This window comes from Ranitomeya imitator, chromosome 1, assembly GCF_032444005.1.
Source record: "Ranitomeya imitator isolate aRanImi1 chromosome 1, aRanImi1.pri, whole genome shotgun sequence".
Taxonomy (NCBI): domain Eukaryota; kingdom Metazoa; phylum Chordata; class Amphibia; order Anura; family Dendrobatidae; genus Ranitomeya; species Ranitomeya imitator.
Genome location: NC_091282.1, coordinates 1,071,354,557 through 1,071,374,884, shown reverse-complemented (window position 1 = coordinate 1,071,374,884; position 20,328 = coordinate 1,071,354,557). Strand labels below are relative to the sequence as shown.

Below are 20,328 nucleotides of genomic sequence, written 5' to 3'. Positions count from 1 at the left end.
CTTGTTATTGTCTGGCCGGTGCAGCACAGGAGCTGAGGAGAAGGCATGTTTTAAGGAAACAAAGGTGTTTTCTGCCTCTGGAGTCCATATCTTAGGATTGGCCCCCTTGCGGGTTAGGGCTGAAATAGTAGCAGTCCGAGAGGAGAAATGCAGAATGAGCTGGCGGTAGTAATTCACAAATCCGAGAAACCACTGGATAGCTTTTAGACCATATGGACGAGGCCACTTCAAAATGGCGGATACCTTCTCGGGATCCATTTTCAGGCCGGTCTCGGAGATGATGTACCTGTGAGCGAAATACACGCTCTTCTATGTCTTTCGACCTCCAAATTAATAAGAATTGTTTTACGTGCACTTGGGAAATCAATACAGCACAGCCTTATATGGTGTACCCAGTATTTCTGGTTTATTAGCACATATAGGTACTTTAAATAGTGTCACAGACAAAGGAAAAATATATGAGCCAATAGAATCATTAGGGACATGTGTAGAAATTTGAACCTTCCCCACCCATCAGTGTTACTTGATTACCATTACACAGAAGTTACAAGGCATGCACTGTGAGCTGTGAGGTCTTATATAGACAGGTGTGTGCTTTTCCAAATCAAGTCCTATCAGTTTAATTAAACACAGCTGGACTCCAATGAAGGAGTAGAACCATCTCAAGGAGGATCACAAGGAAATGGACAGCATGTGACTTAAATATAAGTGTCTGAGCAAAGGGTCTGAATACTTATGACTATGTGATATTTCAGTTTTTCTTTTTATTAGATTTGCAAAAATGTCTACATTTCTATTTTTTTCAGTCAAGATGGGGTGCAGTGTGTACATCAATGAGAAAAAAATGAACTTTTTTGAATTTACCAAATGGCTGCAATGAAACAAAGAGTGAAAAATTTAAAGTGGTCTGAAAACTTTCCGTACACACTGTACATACGTCATATGTTGTGAAGGGATTATATTTTTTATTTTTTTATGCTTTGAGATATATATTTAAGTTGATCATCCAGTGCCTGTAGAGAAGTATATTCTACATATTTATGCCTCTATATTGTCTTGAATAGAGGCGTCCAATTTACTTATCGCTTTTAGAGGGCCACCTACATTACTAAATGTCACTCTGGATTTCTCTTCGGCCTGCCATCCTCAATCCTATGTCCAGAATGAGCAGCTCAATTAGATCCTGACCAACTTCCTGCGACACTTCATCAATTCCCACCACAGTGACTGGGCCGAAATCCTGCCTTGAGCTAAATTTTCATACAACAGCGATGTGAGTGAATCCTCTGCCAAATCTGTTTTTTTGTGGTCTACAGCAGGGGTGTCAAACTGCATTCCTCGAGGGCCGCAAACCATGCGTGTTTTCAAGATTTCCTTAGCATTGCACAAGGTGCTGTAATCATGTGTGTAGGTGATTAAATTATCACCTATGCAGTACAAGGAAATCCTGAAAACATGACCTGTTTGCAGCCCTTGAGGAATGCAGTTTGACACCCCTGGTCTACAGTCAACATCCGAATATTCCATTTCCTGTTTCTACTTCCTCCAATATGACTACTGCTGAATCCCTCATCAAGGGTTTATCTAAGATATGAGAGGACGCCAACTCCACATTTTTGAAGTCCTCTGAACAGATGAAAGACACGCAGACAAGAGACGTCTGGGTCTGCCTCTGTTTCGTTGTGGGGTCAAAGTCTGGCTGTCATATAATTATGTCTGTCTCAAGATACCCTATTATAAAATTGGCCCTTGCATCATCAATCTGTTTGAGGTTATAAACCAAATTAATCCAGTAGCCTACATTTTCAGACTCCCGGCCTCTTTACGGATCCACAATTCTTTTCATGTGCCTCTCCTCAAGCTTGTTGTCCTCAGTCATTTTTTCAAAGATCTGGGTACCACTCCTACCCCAGTCAGCACTGAAGACATTTTTGGAGGTAGAGAACATTCTGGCCAACAAGAGGATAAGAGGAAAAAACTTTTCTTGTGGATGGGAATGGATTTAGTCCTGAGAAGATGTCCTGGGAGTCCAGGGAAAACATCCATGCCCCTCACCTTCTGGAGAAATTTCTTGCAGACTTAAAAAAGAGAGGGTGTAAAGAGAGGGTACTGTAGCGCCGGGGTCCCTGCATGCTGCTTCCCTCCCCCAGCAGGTAAACCAACTAACTCACCCACCATTGCCCCTGTCCCACACTTCCTTCTCCTTTCTTATCTGCTGCTGTCCGGGGTATGCGCATGGTGCACAGATCCCCGGGGCACTGTGCTTAGGGTGGTCTCCTTCCATGAGCGCACCGTCCTAAAGTGTCCCCAGCCAATGGCTAGAAGACACTTACTATTTAAGGCACCTTCACCTGCATGTAGTTGCCGGTGCAATGTCGATAGTCTGTTTCCTAAACACGCTAGCTAGTTTTTAAGTCCATGTTCGTTAGTACCTGCTAGACTTGCTAAGTCTGTATGTCCTTAGCCTCCTTGCTAGTATCTGCCTTGGTATAAATAAAACTACCAATTTGTCCTGCAAAAAACAAACTCTAATATGGCTTAATCGGGAAAAAAATAAAAAATAAAGTTTTGTAAAATATGTTTTTAGCCTGTAAAAGAAGCAAAGCATAGTATCGCTGTAATCTTGCTGACCTGAAGAATAAATCGGTCTTATCACTTTTAGCGCACAGTGAACTGTGCCAAAAAAATGGACAAAAACAGTTACTGACTTGCTGTTTTTCGTCATTCTGTGTCTGAAATATCTGAATAAATAATGAACAAAAGTGTTATATACCTCAAAGTGGTACCAAAAAAATCCCCAACTCGTTGTCCAAAAAACAAGCCCTCATACAGCGTTGTTCGCCAAAATTATAAAACTTTTTTTTTTTATAAAAAACAAACATTTTTTCTGTGTGTTCTGTGTGATGGCAGCAAAACATAAAAATCATATTAATCTGCTGTCATTTGAATCACATAGACCCGAAGAATGAAGCCATCTTATCATATATTCCGCAAGGTGAACCACTCAAAAATAAAAACAACTATTCTTATACTACTGTCTATATGTTCATTTCACCTCGCAAAATTCAGAACAGGGCTTGGCTCACATTTATTCTAAGCTCTCTCCTGAGCGCTTATGTCTGGGTTTCTGTGTAAATCCCCAAAAACGAGATTTAGACAAAACCGCAGAAGGAAAAAAGGAAGATGGAGTCCGTCTCCATTTCAGTGATGTCCCATCATTTTAGACGACTTTTTAGTGCATAGGTGTGGACGACCACAGTTCTGTGAATGCCTAAAAAGATGGATACCACTTGAACAGATGCTAAATGGACTTCAATGTGTCTCCATCTTTCTCTTTATGGTGGGCGATTCCCTCAGAGTCTGAATCGCATTTTTGCGGGATTTACACAGAAACCTGTGTAACCTGTGTAAACCTACTGCCTTAAAATAATTTAACCTAATTATCCCTGTGTGGCCCATTCAAAAAAATAAAAACATAATCAGGTTCCTCGCATCATGTTCTCATACACTTTATGCAGTTAATAGCCTCTGTTTCTGTACTGCTACATACTTAGGCAGTTAACTGGTTCATGGAGCTTTACATGAACACCTGAGCCTTACACTATGGCCAGTCCGAATAACTAAAGCAATTGTTACCAGCCACCTCTCGTGTCTTCCCTTTTCCTCATAGATTGTAAGCTTGCTAGCAGGGCCCTCATTCCTCTTGGTATCTGTTTTGAACTGTGATTTCTGTTATGCTATAATGTCTATTGCCTGTACAAGTCCCCTCTATAATTTGTAAAGCGCTGCGGAATATGTTGGCGCTATATAAATAAAATTATTATTATTATTATTAACCCCGACGTAAGTGATCAGCGTAGATTACAAGAATGTGACACCACCTTATATTGAAAGTGATCAAAAAATGTTTTATACCCCCAAAAATGTTACCAATAAAACATCTAACTTATCCCACACAAAACCATCCCCCACTCGGGTCCGTCATCTGCCACAAGAGATGTGGAGGGGTGTCAAACGTTACCGGTAGAACAAAGACTCTGGAAAAGTGTCACATAGTTTTCAAAATGGGATCACTTATGGGAGCATATATTTAAAAAATATATTGTATTAAATATATTTTATTTTTATACTTGAAATTAGAGAACTGTTAAAGGAATCTTAGGCTAGGTTCACATTAGCGTTTCTGTGCACAGTGTATCATCTGCATACACAATGCATGCCAAAACACATGCAAATGCATGGTTATGCTTATGCATGATGAAAAAAAACCCCGCTGCGTATGCATACATTTTGCTTGCGTTTGCGTTGTTTATGCACATATTTCCAGGAGGGCATGTCTTAACGGGCATGTCTCAATCGGTTCCTGGACATGCGCAGTCCGAAGGACGCATGCGCATCAAACGCATGTGTATGCATGTCCTTGCATACCAATGCGTTCCCATAGACAGTAATGCGTTTTTTTTACGCACTCACCCACAATCACCCGCATGCGGAAGATTGTGCAATATTTGATGCCTCAAAAATGCAACATGTTGCGTTCGCCGGGCATCGCAGCACACCGCGAAACCACGCATGTCCCTGCGTATACTATGTTAAAGATATGTACTGTTATGATCCGGTGACCTTGGAGCTGCATGAGAACTTTCACTGGAGAAGGTGGCCACTGGCCACTGTACTGACCGCAATCCTGAACTTAACACCGCAACTAGAAGTAGCCGTGGAGTGTACCTAACACACCTAGACACCTCGTCACAGCCGGAGGACTAATTACCCCTAAAGATAGAAATAGGAATACTCTCTTGCCTCAGAGAAAATCCCCAAAGGATAGACAGCCCCCCACAAATATTGGCGGTGAGTCGGAGAGGAAAAAACATACACAGGCAGAAAACAGGATTTAGCACAGGAGGCCACACTAGCTAGATAGGACAGTATAGGACAGAGTTCTGTGCCGTCAGTAAAAAACCCTTCAAAAACCTCCACAGCAGAAATTACAAAAACTTCCTACATCTAACTAATAGATGTAGGAGCGTAAATCTGCAACTCCAGTGAATCCTATAATCAGAGCAGGAATAAAAACTGAAAAAAGCACACAGCAGAGTGCCACAAATACAAAAAGAGCCAAACACTTATCTTTGCTGAAATTGGCAGCGAGCAGGAGAAGCCAGAAAGTGATCCATCACTTCACAAGGAACATTGACAACTGGCAAGGGCTAAAGGATCCTGCACACCTAAATATCCCAGTCCGAATTGTAATTATCAGATACACCTGGCCAGGACTGTGACTCAGAGACAACTGCATTCCCACCTTCAACCACCGGAGGGAACCCAAGAGCAGAATTCACAACAATGTACGCATGACGCATGTGGATGTATGCGGATCATACGCTGCGCACAGAAACGCTAATGTGAACCCGGCCTTAGACATACTGCAATTTTTATGAAAATGGCCTTGTTGGATATAGCTTTAGTTTTTCTATAGCATAATTATTGTGTTTTCCTATATTGTGAGAAGGATTAAAAACAATAAGGAAGATTCATGAAAACTGAAATGTAAATGAAAAATAGTATTTGCTGCCCATAGCAACCAAACAAGTACGCTTTTATTTTTTCCATAGCAATATATGAAATAAATGCTGTGTTATGATTGATTGTCTGAGTTGATTTAGTAAGTCCTGCACTGAGCAGGGGTTGGACACGATGACCTTGGAGGTCCCTTCCAACTCTAACACTCTATGATTCTATGATTGGTTTCATAAATCTCATACCAATATATTTTTAAAACTCGTTACACTGGATCAATATTTTGATAATGAAAACTCTTTCAGCTAAAACAAGCATGTGAGATGTTTCTGTAGTCGGAAGGTGGAAACAATTTAAATATATCAGTGGTACGGTATATAACATCTGGACATCCAACCTATGGCTTCAATAGATGACGCAGTAGAATAATGCCACCTCATTACCACCATATAAACAAGTATGCATGTTCTGGAGATTTTAATAAATGAGATTAAAAAATAAATAAATAACTCATACACTTTATTTTGGAACAGGTTTTCCTTGATTGTCTTCCAGAAGTGTTTGCTTCTGTTGTGGAGGAATACAACTGGAAAGTTGCAACCCTATTTGGACAATGCATTCTTGCAGGTTCTAAACTGGCAGATATGGAGAAGGAGCACCAGCTACCACTTTCAAAAATCAGTAAGTATTTTCTAGCATATTTGTAGAATGCTTTTGGCCTCCTTCACAATTTGTTGTTTTGTTGTTGTTGTTGTTATTATTATTGTTTTTTTTAAATGCATGTATAAAATGGTGATGACTTTTAATTAGTGTTTTTTATTTTATTAACAAGTATTTTAGCATTTCTATGGAGAAAAATGCCAAAAAAGTCTTTCTTTTCTTGTGGCATTCATTGATATCTTTTACACCAATTTTTTTTTAACATGGCTCACATTTTTCTAGAATTCTCTGCAAAATAAAAAATGCTCTTTGTTTTTGTCTTAAACCTTTTTTGCAACTTTTTAAGAGCAAAAAGTTGCATGTTCTGCTAAAATGTTGCAAAATATTCAGAAGTATGTGAAATCACTTCATGCTGGACCAGAGTATATTTGCACAAGTATTTGGGGATTTTTTTTAAAAAAGTCACAATTGTGGAAGCAGCCAAAAACATCTGAAATACCCAAACCCATTCCACAAAGGTGAACATGAAAAAAAAAAAAACATGAAAAAAACCCAAAACACATGTAAGCTTAAATAAAGACTTAAATTTAAAAGAACAGGGAACAAATAAAAAGCAGATGAAAAACACCAAACCTAAAGAAAAATAGCACAAATGCAGTCATGAAGGGGGCATACTGTGTTTCCCTTATTAAACTAGTCAAGTTCTAGCAATTTACACATCCATATACTGTATGAAACCAAACAAAACTGATAGTGTCACCTTATTTTTTTTTTAACTTTTCAAATCCTAGAGTAAAGCATATATTTTTCTTCAGATTTTTTTTGTATATTTTTTTATTCTGTTACTTTTACGGGATTGTGGGGAAGCTATCTTGTCTGAGCAGCAAAAACATATTTATATAAAAAAGGTTCAATCAAAAAATAACCTATTGATTTCCATGGGAGAGGTTTTTTAACCATTCTCTGTCACGTGCGGAGGGAGACTATGCAGGAAGGGGTGAGCTGTAACCATTACCTATTGTCAACTGATCGTGTTGCCTATAGCAACCAAACCAATAAGAGCTCAACTTTATTTTCTTAGACTGCCGTGCATTACCAGTGTGAGAGTTGTAGATCAGTTGAGCAGATTCTCAGTCATTACATGTCTCACACTGGTAACGCCTCCATTCATTTAATATAATCTCTGGAGGAAGATTCCTGGGGAGATCTATGTCTTGCCTGTAGATCTTAACAGCTCATTTATATATTAAGCAAAACTTGGATTTCTCTGGAATAAAACATTGGATCGCAGATATCAAGATATCATTTTATTCAGCTTTCTATGACATGCATGCCCATAAGATCCTACTGACAGATTGCCTTTAAAGGGGTATTAAAAGATTAGAAAGAAAGTTAGCTCTGATCCCAACAGTTTAAAGGGAACCTGTCACCCCCAAAATCGAAGGTGAGTTAAGCCTACTGGCATCAGGGGCTTATCTACAGCATTCTGTAATGCTGTAGATAAGCCCCCGATGTATCCTGAAAGATGAGAAAAAGAGGTTAGATTATACTCACCCAGGGGCGGTCCCGCTGCAGTCCGGGTCCGAGCAAAGTACTGCAGTACGCAGGCGCCGGGCCTCTCTGACCTTTCCCGGCGCCTGCGCAGTGCAGTACAGTACTTTGCTTTGCCCTCAGGGCAAATCAGTACGCCTGCGCAGGAGCCGCAGCGTGAAGACAAGAAGAGGATATCATCGTAAGAAGATGGGAGGCCCTGGACCGGACCGCAATGCCCATCGGACCGGACCAGCAGCGGGACCGCCCCTGGGTGAGTATAATCTAACCTCTTTTTCTCATCTTCCAGGATACATCGGGGGCTTATCTACAGCATTACAGAATGCTGTAGATAAGCCCCTGATGCCGGTGGGCTTAGCTCACCTTCGATTTTGGGAGTGACAGATTCCCTTTAAACTGTTGGGATCAGAGCAAACTTTCTTTTTAATCTTTTAATGCCCCTTTAAAGGCAATCTGTTAGTAGGATCTTATGGGCTATGGGGGTGACAGGTTCCCTTTAACCTCCGACTTGCTGCATTGTCATGACAGCTGACAGTAGTCCCAAGTGAGTCCCATGTTTGCACACGTATGAAACACAAATAGCTGTAAAACAACAGTATTGCACTCATTGCATAGGATTCAAGTGATCACAAGCTCAAGTCCATTAAAACATAAAAATATTAAACTGTACAAAAAAACTAAATATAATAGTTTATAGGGACACTGTCACCTGAATTTGGAGGGAACAATCTTCAGCCATGGAGGCGGGGTTTTTGTGTGTTTGATTCACCCTTTCCTTACCCGCTGGCTGCATGCTGGCTGCAATATTGGATTGAAGTTCATTCTCAGTCCTCCATAGTACATGCCTGCACAAGGCAATCTTACCTTGAGCAGGCATGTACTACAGAGGACAGAGAATGAATTTCAATCCAATATTGCAGCCAGCATGCAGCCAGCGGGTAAGGAAAGGGTGAATCAAACACCCGAAAACCCCACCCCTATGGCTGAAGATTGTTCCCTCCAAATTCAGGTGACAGTGTCCCTTTAAACATCACTTTTTCCCATAGCTAAATTGAGAAATCTAAAATAAACAAACATCTTTGGTATAGCTGTGTGCCCAATTGTCCAAACTAATAGAATATTAAGATATTTATCTCAAAGTGTGAAAACTGAAATAGGAAAAAAATACTAAAATCAAGGTTTCCTTCATAGTTACCTATTAATTTTTTTTACAGCAAAGTGTCACCAAACAAATAATTATTATTCAACCTCATTTTGATTTTTTTTCATTTTTTAGAGCATTAAATGGTAAAATAAATGTTGTCATTAAAAATTACAACTCATCCTGCAAAAAATGAGCTAATTAATTAGCTAATTAATTATCTTGATGATGAGTAGGAAAACAGCTAAAAGATCAATGCAAGAGGCATGGAAAAATACGCCTCAGGAAAAACACTGCCAGCATTTTCCTGCAGCAACTTATGCTTTGAGCAACTTGTCTAAAAGGGGTTATGTGCAAATACCCTTAACCGCTTTAGGTTTAAAGGGAACCTGTCACCCCGTTTTTTGAGATTGAGCTATAAATACTGTTAAATAGGGCCTGCGCTGTGTGTTCCTATAGTGTATGTAGTGTACCCCGATTCCCTATGTATGCTGAGAAATAACTTACCAAAGTCGCCGTTTTCGCCTGTCAATCAGGCTGGTCAGGTCGGGAGGGCGTGGTGACATCGCTGGTTCTTCCTCAGCTTTACGTTGGTGGCGTAGTGGCGTAGTGGTGAAGACACAGCGCGCGATCTGCGCTGTCATCCCTTTCGTCGGTGGGGGCGGCCATCTTCCTGGGGCCGCGCGTGCGCAGATCGAGTGCTCTGCTGCACGGGGCTTCAGGAAAATGGCCGCGGGATGCCGCGCGTGCGCATTAGAGATCGCGGCGGCCATTTTCCCAAAGCCGAGTTTGCATCTCGGCTTTGGGAAAATGGCCGCCGCGATCTCTAATGCGCACGCGCGGCATCCCGCGGCCATTTTCCTGAAGCCCCGTGCAGCAGAGCACTCGATCTGCGCACGCGCGGCCCCAGGAAGATGGCCGCCCCCACCGATGCAAGGGATTACAGCGCAGATCGCGCGCTGCTTGTTCACCACTACGCCACTACGCCACCAACGTAAAGCTGAGGAAGAACCACCGATGTCACCACGCCCTCCCGACCTGACCAGCCTGATTGACAGGCGAAAACGGCGACTTTGGTAAGTTATTTCTCAGCATACATGGGGAATCGGGGTACACTACATACACTATAGGAACACACAGCGCAGGCCCTATTTAACAGTATTTATAGCTCAATCTCAAAAAACGGGGTGACAGGTTCCCTTTAAAAAAAATGTCACTTTTGATAATTGAGTATACAGATACGACACAGCAGGAGATTGCAGCTGCTGCTTTCTGAGGTTACACATTTCCCTGCCTGCTTGATCACAGAAGCAGGTGTCAAAAGTCTATCCCAGGCGTTTAAGTCTCCTTATACTGGCATGCCAGACCTGTTACTCTCCATAAGGAGAAACCTTACCCTTTAATTCCCAGTCTCAGCCTCTCACCCAGGGAAATCAGGTCTCATACTTTGTACTGACGAGGGGCAATACCCCGAAACACTGTGTCTACAAATTGAGATTCTGATTTGGCTTTTATCTAAGGCATGTGCCAAGGCTCATTAAAGGGTTGATAATGACTTGTAGGATTGCTACTTCCAATAGGTGGCACTAGCGTTCAAGTCCTCTACCTCTCTGAAGAGACAATTTGCATACCAGTCCTTTCAGCTCATCATTTATCAACTCAGTGACATAGGAGTTCAACAGCCACTGGAGCTCATACATCACCGACTTGATTTATAATGAATTCTGAAGGCTTGAGAAATACTCAGCTTTAAGAAGGGGTTAAATTACGACAAAAGCTAGCAAATCAGTCATAAAAGCTGTCCTGCAGAGAACATGGGTTTCTTTACCAGTAACCTTCTCATTTAATGGATGCTAGGCAGATGAGACTTGTTCAGGGAGATGGGGAGGCTCCTGCTGCAGCCAGTTGCCAATGAATAAGATAAATAATTTTTCCATGATGTCATTATATCTTAATTATATTTCAAGTTTGTTTCTATTTTTTATTTCTCTAAGCATGTTCTCTCTAATGCACTGTCTGCAATCAGACTTTTCAGGTGCAGAGTGTAAGGATTCAGGATTGGTCGATCACCTGATGCCATCCCGTGAGGGAAGAAATGGGATCTCCCCCTTCGCATGTCTTTCAGGAAATACCAATGAGGACTTGTTGAACATGGAAAACTTGAGCAGTGTAAGTAAAAAGTTCAATAAAAATATGAAATGAATGAACATAAAAGGTACACTGTTGCAGGTACACTCAACTCAATTTTATCATGAAGAGAAGCAGAGTAATGAGGGATCCAGTCTTACCAAAGGGGGTGAGAGTGCCATATTATGCGTTTTGGCATATAGTCTTAAATCTTATTACAGCAATCAGAGGGAAAGTCCATCAACTGACATATTGCTACAATTTTAAACATTACAAAAATGAACAGGCTCAGGCCTTTTCCAGGCACATGATTAATGCAATCAACTGCATTTGTTTAGATGGTGGGGGTGAGGCAGGGGAAATATAATACCACTTCCAATATATATAGCATCAAGCTAGAGAAAAAGTTTCTTTCCTTTAACTTTGAAATGGTACCTATGATGTTCCAACAGCTCATGATGCAAACCGCTTACATTCCTGAGAAGCATATTCCACTCTTACCATTTGTGAGTAATTGTACTTCTGGACGAAAAAGGTACCTTAACTCCTATGCCTTGGATTTCTTCAAACATGGTTGCCTGAAAGCCATTGTGGACGATAATGGGTATGTTTTATACTCTTCTTTACTTACAGAATATAGTTATGCATTCCTATTGTTTATCTAGTTATTACTAAAATAATTAATGAGGTTGTCCACTATTCGGACGACCCCTTCTCAATTGCTATATTACCCCATGTAAAATCAAAACAGCGTATTCTCACCTCCGGGGCTGGCGTCGTTCTAGTGAAGTCAGGTCTCCTGGGCTCAATTAACGTTGTTATACACATGGATAAAAAACTGTTAATACCCTTCAGCTAAAGACACAACAATGGTCACTGAAATAACTTGAAACCGATAAAAGTAATTTTCAGTTTACTAAATATCAACCATTGAAAATCAGACATTGCTTTTGAATAGAGGATCCACAATAAAATGTAAAAAAAAAAAAAAAAAAAACTAATGAAAATGGCCTGTACAAAAATGATGGTATCCTTAGAAAAGGTTGAAAATAATTTGACCATAGAGACATGTTATACTAAGACATGTCCTCTGCATTAAGTATCACCGATGTCTACAAACTTATAATCAGTCAGTCTGCCTCTTTATAGGGAGAAAAGTAGTCACAGTGCTGTATAGTATCATGGTGTGTACTGCACTGAACATGGACCAAGGCAAGCTAAAGAGAGCGTTGTCTCAGGAGATTACAAAGAAAATTTTAAACACTTAGAGCCTTATTTATCTTTTGCAATTTGCTTAATTGTTTTTGTCCTGAAAGTCGCATTTCATGAATTTGTCCAAAACATCTAAATAAGCGTTCAAGTGTTCGGGAAAAATAAAAAGACTATACAGAAAACAACTTTAATATTGGTACAAGACATCTAGCCTAGTTCCAACCGTCCCAGATCAGGGTCTGTGTCCCGCTGTCTCAGGCAGTGAGCCAAGTGTTCTCTAAAAAAAGCTTAAAATTGATAATAAACATTATAATTATACTTACCCATCCAGCGATGCGTCCTCCCGTCCCGCTGTCTCTCCTTCCGGGGCCGCTCATTAACTGCAGGCAGTATTGACTGCACTCGGCAGTCTTCGGATCCTGACACCTGATACATGTTGTCCAATCCGTGGGCAGTATGTATCAGGCACGGACTGTTCTGGCTGCCAGGCATGTTTGACTCTGAATACTGCAGTGTTTCAGAGAAAAACATACGTAATAGTCGCCAGGGACCAAGCCACGTGTCATACTAATCGGACAGGGGTTACTCGGTGGCTTCTCCTCGCCAGCTGCCCTAGTTCAACCGTTGTCTGCCTACGTGCACATATAGGCAAAGACCTGTTATCCAGAGCAGTGGATGGGGAGAAGCCACTGTGCATTGGAATTGGGCAACATGCATCAGATGTCAGGTCCTCTTTGAATAAGCACTCCTCCTTCCATCAAAGTTTTTATTCTCGATCTCTGGAGCCTGAGCCTCGAGGCCTGGTGAGTGTAACAGGCTAGTGCTTCTCCTGTGGGGGAGGGCCTGTGATTTGCTCTCTGCACCTCTCGCTTCCCACACATCTAACAGCAGAAACACCAGCACTTTTATCATCTTCCAGAGGTTTCCTTAATCCTTCTCTGCCCACAGTCAGATCTATTAGGAGATTTCCCCTGAGCAGAGAGGTGATTACAGCCTGCACAGGCTTGCAATAGCCCTGTTCTCATAGTGGGGGGGCCAGGACAGATCCTCCTCTGCTGAGCAAACACGACTCCAGTGTGAGAGTTAAGGGAGGCTGACAATATCCCTTCTAGTCAACAGAAGCTGATTGTCTACCACTGTCACTCTCCTCCATAAGAGAAGATAAACTATTTCTTTGGAATCCCATCCCTTTTCCTGCAGCAGCACCCAGGAGAAAAATGAGACATATATCAGAGACAGTGTGCTTCCTGTATGTGTTTTCTCTGCTTCTACAACTTCATCACTGAGTTGCACCCTCAAGTACACTGTCCTGGGCTTGTCCCACACCTAATCTTGTCATGCTGGACCAAAAATGATATGACGAGCTTTGGCATCACCAGACATAACGCGGCTCATACCGGCTTTCACTGACTCTCCTGACCGCTGAGGCGCTTACCGCTAGAACCGCAGCACGACTGGGCACATGATGACCCGAGGCAGATCTAATAAGAAGGCCTCTCCTCCTCGCCTGCCAGACTTCTTTCCGCGGTCTCAAACCGCATATGCCGCAGGGAAAATGGCGCGGGCTTCTCCCTCCAGATCATCACACTCCTCCCGCGGCTCCCAGGATTCAGAAAGAGGTGAGACCTCAGCGGGAGCACAATATAGCAGCTCTGCACCTATGACCAGGGGGGATATGCAAGAATTCCTCACATCTATACGTGCCTCATTAAAAGAGGATATGCAGGACATGTTGAAGGAGATAAGAGGAGACATTAACTCCTTAGGGGCCCGCACGGATCATTTGGAAAACAAAATGTCCGAATATGTCTCTGTAATTAACGCTCTGGTGGATGAAAACCAAGTTATAAAAGGCAAGTTAGCAGGGGCATTTAATAAATTGCACGACTTAGAGGACATATCCAGGAGGAACAATAGTCGTGTGAGAGGAATCCCTGAGAATGTTGCAGATAAAGATTTAGCTGCTTTCCTCCAGAATTTTATGCAGGCTGCCCTGCCCTCACTTTCCTCGAGAGATCTACTGGCGGACAGGGTACATCGAACACCCAAGCCCAAGCATCTAGACCCATCTCTTCCTAGAGACATCCTTGCACGGATTCATTTGTACACTACTAAAGAGACATTCCTGCGGCAGATAAGGAGCCCCCCTGACCTTCCCCCTGAATTCCGGGATCTCCAGGTCTTCCCGGATTTGTCAGCTGCTACCCTGGCCAAAAGGAGAGAATACGCCCATGTCTGTAAAGCATTGAGGGACATCAACATACGTTACCGATGGGGGTTTAATCCTGTGCGTTTGATTATCACTTATGAAGGACACACGGTCGCCTGCCCCTCGCCTAAACAGGCAGAGGAGAGGCTTACGGCCTGGAAAATACCCTTTGCTCCCAGACCTGCGGATACAGGAAAGAAAATAGCCTCAGACTGGTCTACGGTTTGACAGTGCCACACGGACAGTGTCTGGATTGCTGAGCTCTCCTACTGCACCCCTCAGTGGGCCTTTGAATTGTGAACCTCTCACTTCCACCCCTCCACGCAGATTCTGTTCTGCGGACTGTCTGGACTGTTCCGGACGTTCCTACGAGGATTCCTCGTATATTGACCTATAATTTGTTTTGGGTTTTTTTGCCTTTTTTTTTTTACTTCTTTTTATTTTCTGGTTCTTTTTACTACATACTTGCCCTTCCCCTTTCTTCCCTCCAGGTTTTTTCTCTCCAAATCCCCGGGCATACTCTGTCTATATTGATTTTTGATTGCTATTATGGAACTGGCAGTTATTTGTATATTAGTTTGGTACATCGCCAGTGGGGTCACTGGGTAATACCAGCCGTATAGACTTTAGTATAATGGTACCATGACTTTACAAATTCTTTCTTTGAATGTCAGGGGTTTAAACTCCCCTGAGAAGAGATCTATGATGTGGAGGGAGGTGAAGCGGTCGAGGGCAGATATTATCTGCTTCAGGAGACCCATTTGTTGGTCGAGGATAATTTTAGGCTTCGTCATCCCCTCTTCCCACACATTCTATTTGCTAATGGCCCAACCAAAAAGGCTGGTGTGTGCATCATGGTGAAAAATACAATCGCTTTTAAATTGATAGCGCAAAATAATGACCCCACGGGTAGGTGCTTAACTATCACGTGCTTATTGAATGGTGAGTTACACACGTTGACAAATCTTTATGCTCCCAATGAGGGACAACATAAATTCCTGAGAACAACCCTTCATGAGGTCTCTGAGAATGTGAAGGGCAGCAATATAATATGTGGTGACTTTAATCTTCCCATGCATGTGGACCTTGATTGCTCTTCTGGTAGCAGACGACCTAGAGGGGACTTGACTCTCCTCACAGGCGAATTTCACCTGCATGATTATTGGAGATATTCGCGTGCATCTTAGAGGGATTATACCTTTTACTCTTCCAGGCATTCCACATACTCCCGTATTGATTATTTTCTAACAGACAGTGCAACCTTGTCCAGATTTAGATCCGCAACTATAGGCTTAATAACGTGGTCTGATCACGCTCCCATCACTCTAACTCTTACTTTAGCACACCAAGCTAACCCAGCCTTTAGGTGGCGATTAAACGACGCATTGCTGTTGAATGGGGAGGTGTTAGATAGGATCTCTTCGGAGTTGGAACACTACTTTCAGATAAATGATAATGGAGAGGTTTCTGATGAGTCCTTATGGTTGGTGCATAAAGTAGTGATTAGAGGTGTGCTTCTCCAACGAGCTTCCTACCTGAAAAGGAAGAGGGAGAGTGGCAGAGAGACTTAACTTTCCCACCTGCAATATTTAGACAATATCAACAAGTCTGCTCCCACGCCTTCTATCTCTGAGGAGATCTATCAGATTAGGTTTAAATTGAGAGAAAATCTCTTGGCCAGATATGCACATAACATGAAGAAATTCAAGACTAATCTATATGCTGCAGGTGATAGGGCAGGTGCACTCCTGGCGCGCAGAGTACGTAAGAGGGAAGCTAAATCAAGAGTGGACCATATCTTAGATAAAAATGGGAAGGTCCTCAGGAACCCTCAGGACATAGTCCAAGCTTTTGCAGAATATTATACCGGCTTGTATAATTTAAAAGATGACCCTTCTACTCCCCAGCCGGATCACCAATCTATTTATAAATATCTAGACTCTATAAAATTACCCCGTATTACATCTGAGCAGCTAAACTACCTTAATTCTCCCTTCACAGATGTAGAAATTAACTCGACGATTAAACAAACTAAATCTCATAAGGCCCCAGGTCCAGACGGGTTGACGAATGACTATTATAAATCCTTTTATCTGTTGCTGACTCCATATTTGCAGAGATTATTCTCAGTGTGGAGAGACTCGGGTACTGTGACGGCTCCTGGTTTGGAAGCTACCATATCTACCATACCCAAGCCTGGGAAACCCCTCACACACCCTGGTGACTTTAGATCCATTGCTCTGCTCAATTCGGATGTCAAAATATTCACTAAAATTATAGCGTCCAGACTAAAGCTTATTATCCCAACTATAATTTCACCGGACCAAGTGGGTTTTGTGGCCGGACGTGAGATGAAAGATGGGGTACGGCGCATGCTGAATCTGATTAAAATAGCTGAGCTGTCTGGCCTACCCAGTGCATTCCTGTCGCTTGATGCTGAGAAGGCTTTTGACAGGGTGCACTGGGGGTATCTTCGGGCAGTATTGGAAAGGTTTGGACTGTCAGGCCCAATATTCTCAGCAATCTGTGCTATGTACTCGACTCCTTGTGCCAGGGTCTTGACGTCCGGTTATTTATCTGGTCCGCTTCAGATCACGAATGGCACTCGTCAGGGTTGCCCACTCTCTCCTATTATTTTCGCACTGTGCATGGAGCCGCTCGCTGAACGCATAAGAACCTCTATTAATATCACCGGCATCAGGGTTGGACAGATGGAGCACAGAATTGGCTTGTATGCTGATGATGTTATTCTATCCTGTGTCAACTTGGAGACATCCTTGACAACTATTACCTTGGAACTCAGGGAATTCAGTAATGTGTCATACTACAGGTTGAATCCCACAAAGTCCTTGTTGTTTCCGGTGGCAGTTCCGTGCGCGGCCAAGTCGAAAATGGAGGCTGAGTTTCCATTTAAATGGGTGACAGAGGGTATCCCGTACTTGGGAGTTATATTGACAGGCTCTGAACAGATTGTCGAGAAGAATTTCTCTAAATTGATCACACAGGTTAGGGCACAACTTGACCATTTTCACAAAGTTATGACATCCTGGATTGCCAGGATTAATGTTTTCAAAATGATGATCTTGCCTAAAATATTGTATCTCCTTAGGTGTATCCCATTAAAAATCCCCAAACGTTTGATTTTGAAATTACAAACTATGACATACGATTATATTTGGTCACACAAAAAATCTAGAATCTCTAGGACCTTGATGTACTATCCGTACAAACGGGGAGGGCTGGGAATGCCGAACCTCATGCTGTACCATAGAGCGGCCATACTAACTGGACTTAGAGACTGGTGGCAGGCGGACAAAGACCATAGATGGCTCCAAATAGAAAACTACTATGCCAAAACTAGATCTACCCGCACAATTCTTGAGGCTGAAACTATTGCAATCACTGATTATTCCCCTCCCTTACCAACCATGAAAATCGCGCTCCACTATTGGAGGACACTGGTCCCTTCCTTGAATAAATTATCTCATGACTCCCTATCCTTAAAAGCCCTTGAGACACACATCCCATTTATTAATTTCCAGCCTTGGGTTGATGCTGGAATTGTAACATTACGGCAGATATTGGATGCCGCTGGCCTTGTCCCCTTTGACCGCTTGGCCTCCAACTTCCCGAATGTCCGGAGATATTTCTATCAATATTTGCAGATACGTCATCTACTTCATAATTCCCCAAACTTGCCTTTCTTCAACTCCCGTTTAAATAACAGGGTTAATGGTTATTTCTTGCTACCTGACTCTGGCCCGAAGGGAATTTCAATATTATATAAAGCCTTAAATGACCCAGCAGAAGATGTTAAACTGCCATATATGATCAAGTGGGAACAGGAACTGGACTTCCTATCCAAGTATTCCTATCCTATGAAGTATTACGGGTATCTGCCTGCGTCAATCATCTCGAACAATTGAAAAAAGTACACCTTAGATGGTATCAATATCCGGTTCAGGTGGCTCACTATGACCCTGCCGGGTCGGACAAATGCTGGAGGGGGTGCGGTCACAGGGGAACTCTGGAACACACCTGGTGGTCGTGTCCAATTCTTCAGCCCTGGTGGAGAGATATGGACCTTTTAATTGCACAGGTCTTGGGGATCCAGCTGACTTTGTCACCTAGGCAGGCCATTCTTCACATCGGCCTGGAGGACATTCCACACATACTTCGAGGTACACTATCACATATTCTAATAGCTGCCAGGTTATTAGTCGCCTCAAGATGGAAAGACACTAATCCTCCCAATATTAGTGAATTAATTAATAAACTTAATGTCCACTGCCAATATGAACTCGTTTTGGCTCACTCCATGACTGCCAAAACCAAAGGACAAAATATTTGGCACCCTTGGTTACATAGTGGTCATTCCTCTATTGACCCGCACCACCTTGTTTGATCGTTTACTTGAGTGGGAATAAGTAAGCATAATTGACATGTCTGTTTTTGTGTTTGTAATATTCTTATTCTGCCATAGTTTGCCAGGACCCCTTGTCTATAACTGAATTGCTAGATAATGTCTTGTGAATGCCTATACTCCTTTCCTCCCCCCCCTCCCCTATTCCCCCTACTGTACCTATCCCTCCCCCCGCCTCTCTCCCCCTCCCCCCGCCTCTCTCCCCTACTTCTTCCTTTCTGATTGGTTTGGTTTTTCTCCTTACTTATTTCTGGTCATTTTTAATTGACCTCTGTTACTGTTATTACTGTTTGACTGCACTGTATTGTTTTGGAAATCTTCAATAAACACTAATTGATAAAAAAAAAAAAAAGTTTTTATTCTCGTAATATATTGCAGTCATCATATTATATACAGTACTGTGCACTTACAATTGCTCATTTTGCCCTTCCAACCAGCTAATTCTTTTGTTTTTCATTAAGACATCACCTGATTAAAAATTGACTATCTGAAGTCTTCTAAGCTATATGTAGAAACAGGAGGTCAATAGTCCCTGCATGAGTCATAATAAGTCACTGTGAAATCTAAATTAATATTTTTTTTACTCTTTACTCTCTGACACTAAACCTGACTCAATCAAGTAAAAAATACCATAGTAGACGATTACTATGGTATATTTTTACTCTTTACTATCTGACTCTAAGTCAATTCAGTAAGAAAATACTGCAGTAGACGACGATTATTACAGTATATTTTTACTGTCCTTAATCTAATCCTAACAACAATCTAAATTTTTGTACTCAATTCTTTTTTCTACAAAGAAAAACAACTGGAGACCGGGTCAGTGATGTTCGTCACCGACCAGCAGTTGACAGCTGTAGGACGCACACATGGATGTGGTGCAAAAAAGGGGTAAAAAAAAATAGGGAAAAAAAGTTATTGCTTAAAGCGTGTGCGGATACTATTCATTGGGTTACGCCTGATAATGGCGACTGCAGGACGCACACACAGAGGGGTGCAAAATGGGGTGGGGTAGAAAAATTGGGGAAAGAAAGTTGAAAACAGGAAGCACAAGTTCGGATCAGTCATTTGCGTCACTGATAAACTCAGGATGCAGGCACGGAGGCGGTGCAAAGGGGGGGGGGATTGATAGGGACAAAAAAAGTCCTGAAAAACTGGATGTTGATCAGTGATTTGTGTCACTTATCAGTGCTCAGCTGATACAGGGCGCACAAAATAAAAAAAAACTGAGCAATTAAAGGGACTCTGTCACCTGAATTTGGCGGGACTGGTTTTGGGTCATATGGGCGGAGTTTTCGGGTGTTTGATTCACCCTTTCCTTACCCGCTGGCTGCATGCTGGCTGCAATATTGGATTGAAGTTCATTCTCTGTCCTCCATAGTAAACGCCTGCGCAAAGCAATCTTGCCTTGTGCAGGCGTGTACTATGGAGGACAGAGAATGAACTTCAATCCAATATTGCAGCCAGCATGCAGCCAGCGGGTAA

The 20,328-nt window shown here is 42.3% G+C and overlaps 1 protein-coding gene across 1 annotated transcript in view; it reads left to right on the top strand.

The window, feature by feature from the left end:
- The window catches only part of LOC138656877 (probable ATP-dependent RNA helicase DDX60), a 375,810-nt gene that overhangs the window by 339,987 nt on the left and 15,495 nt on the right, over nucleotides 1-20,328 (top strand). Inside the window, exons 36-38 of the mRNA XM_069744200.1 lie at nucleotides 6,054-6,201; nucleotides 10,899-11,041; nucleotides 11,452-11,603. Of these exons, the coding sequence (XP_069600301.1) occupies nucleotides 6,054-6,201; nucleotides 10,899-11,041; nucleotides 11,452-11,603 (443 nt within the window). The remainder of the gene's footprint in view (nucleotides 1-6,053; nucleotides 6,202-10,898; nucleotides 11,042-11,451; nucleotides 11,604-20,328) is intronic.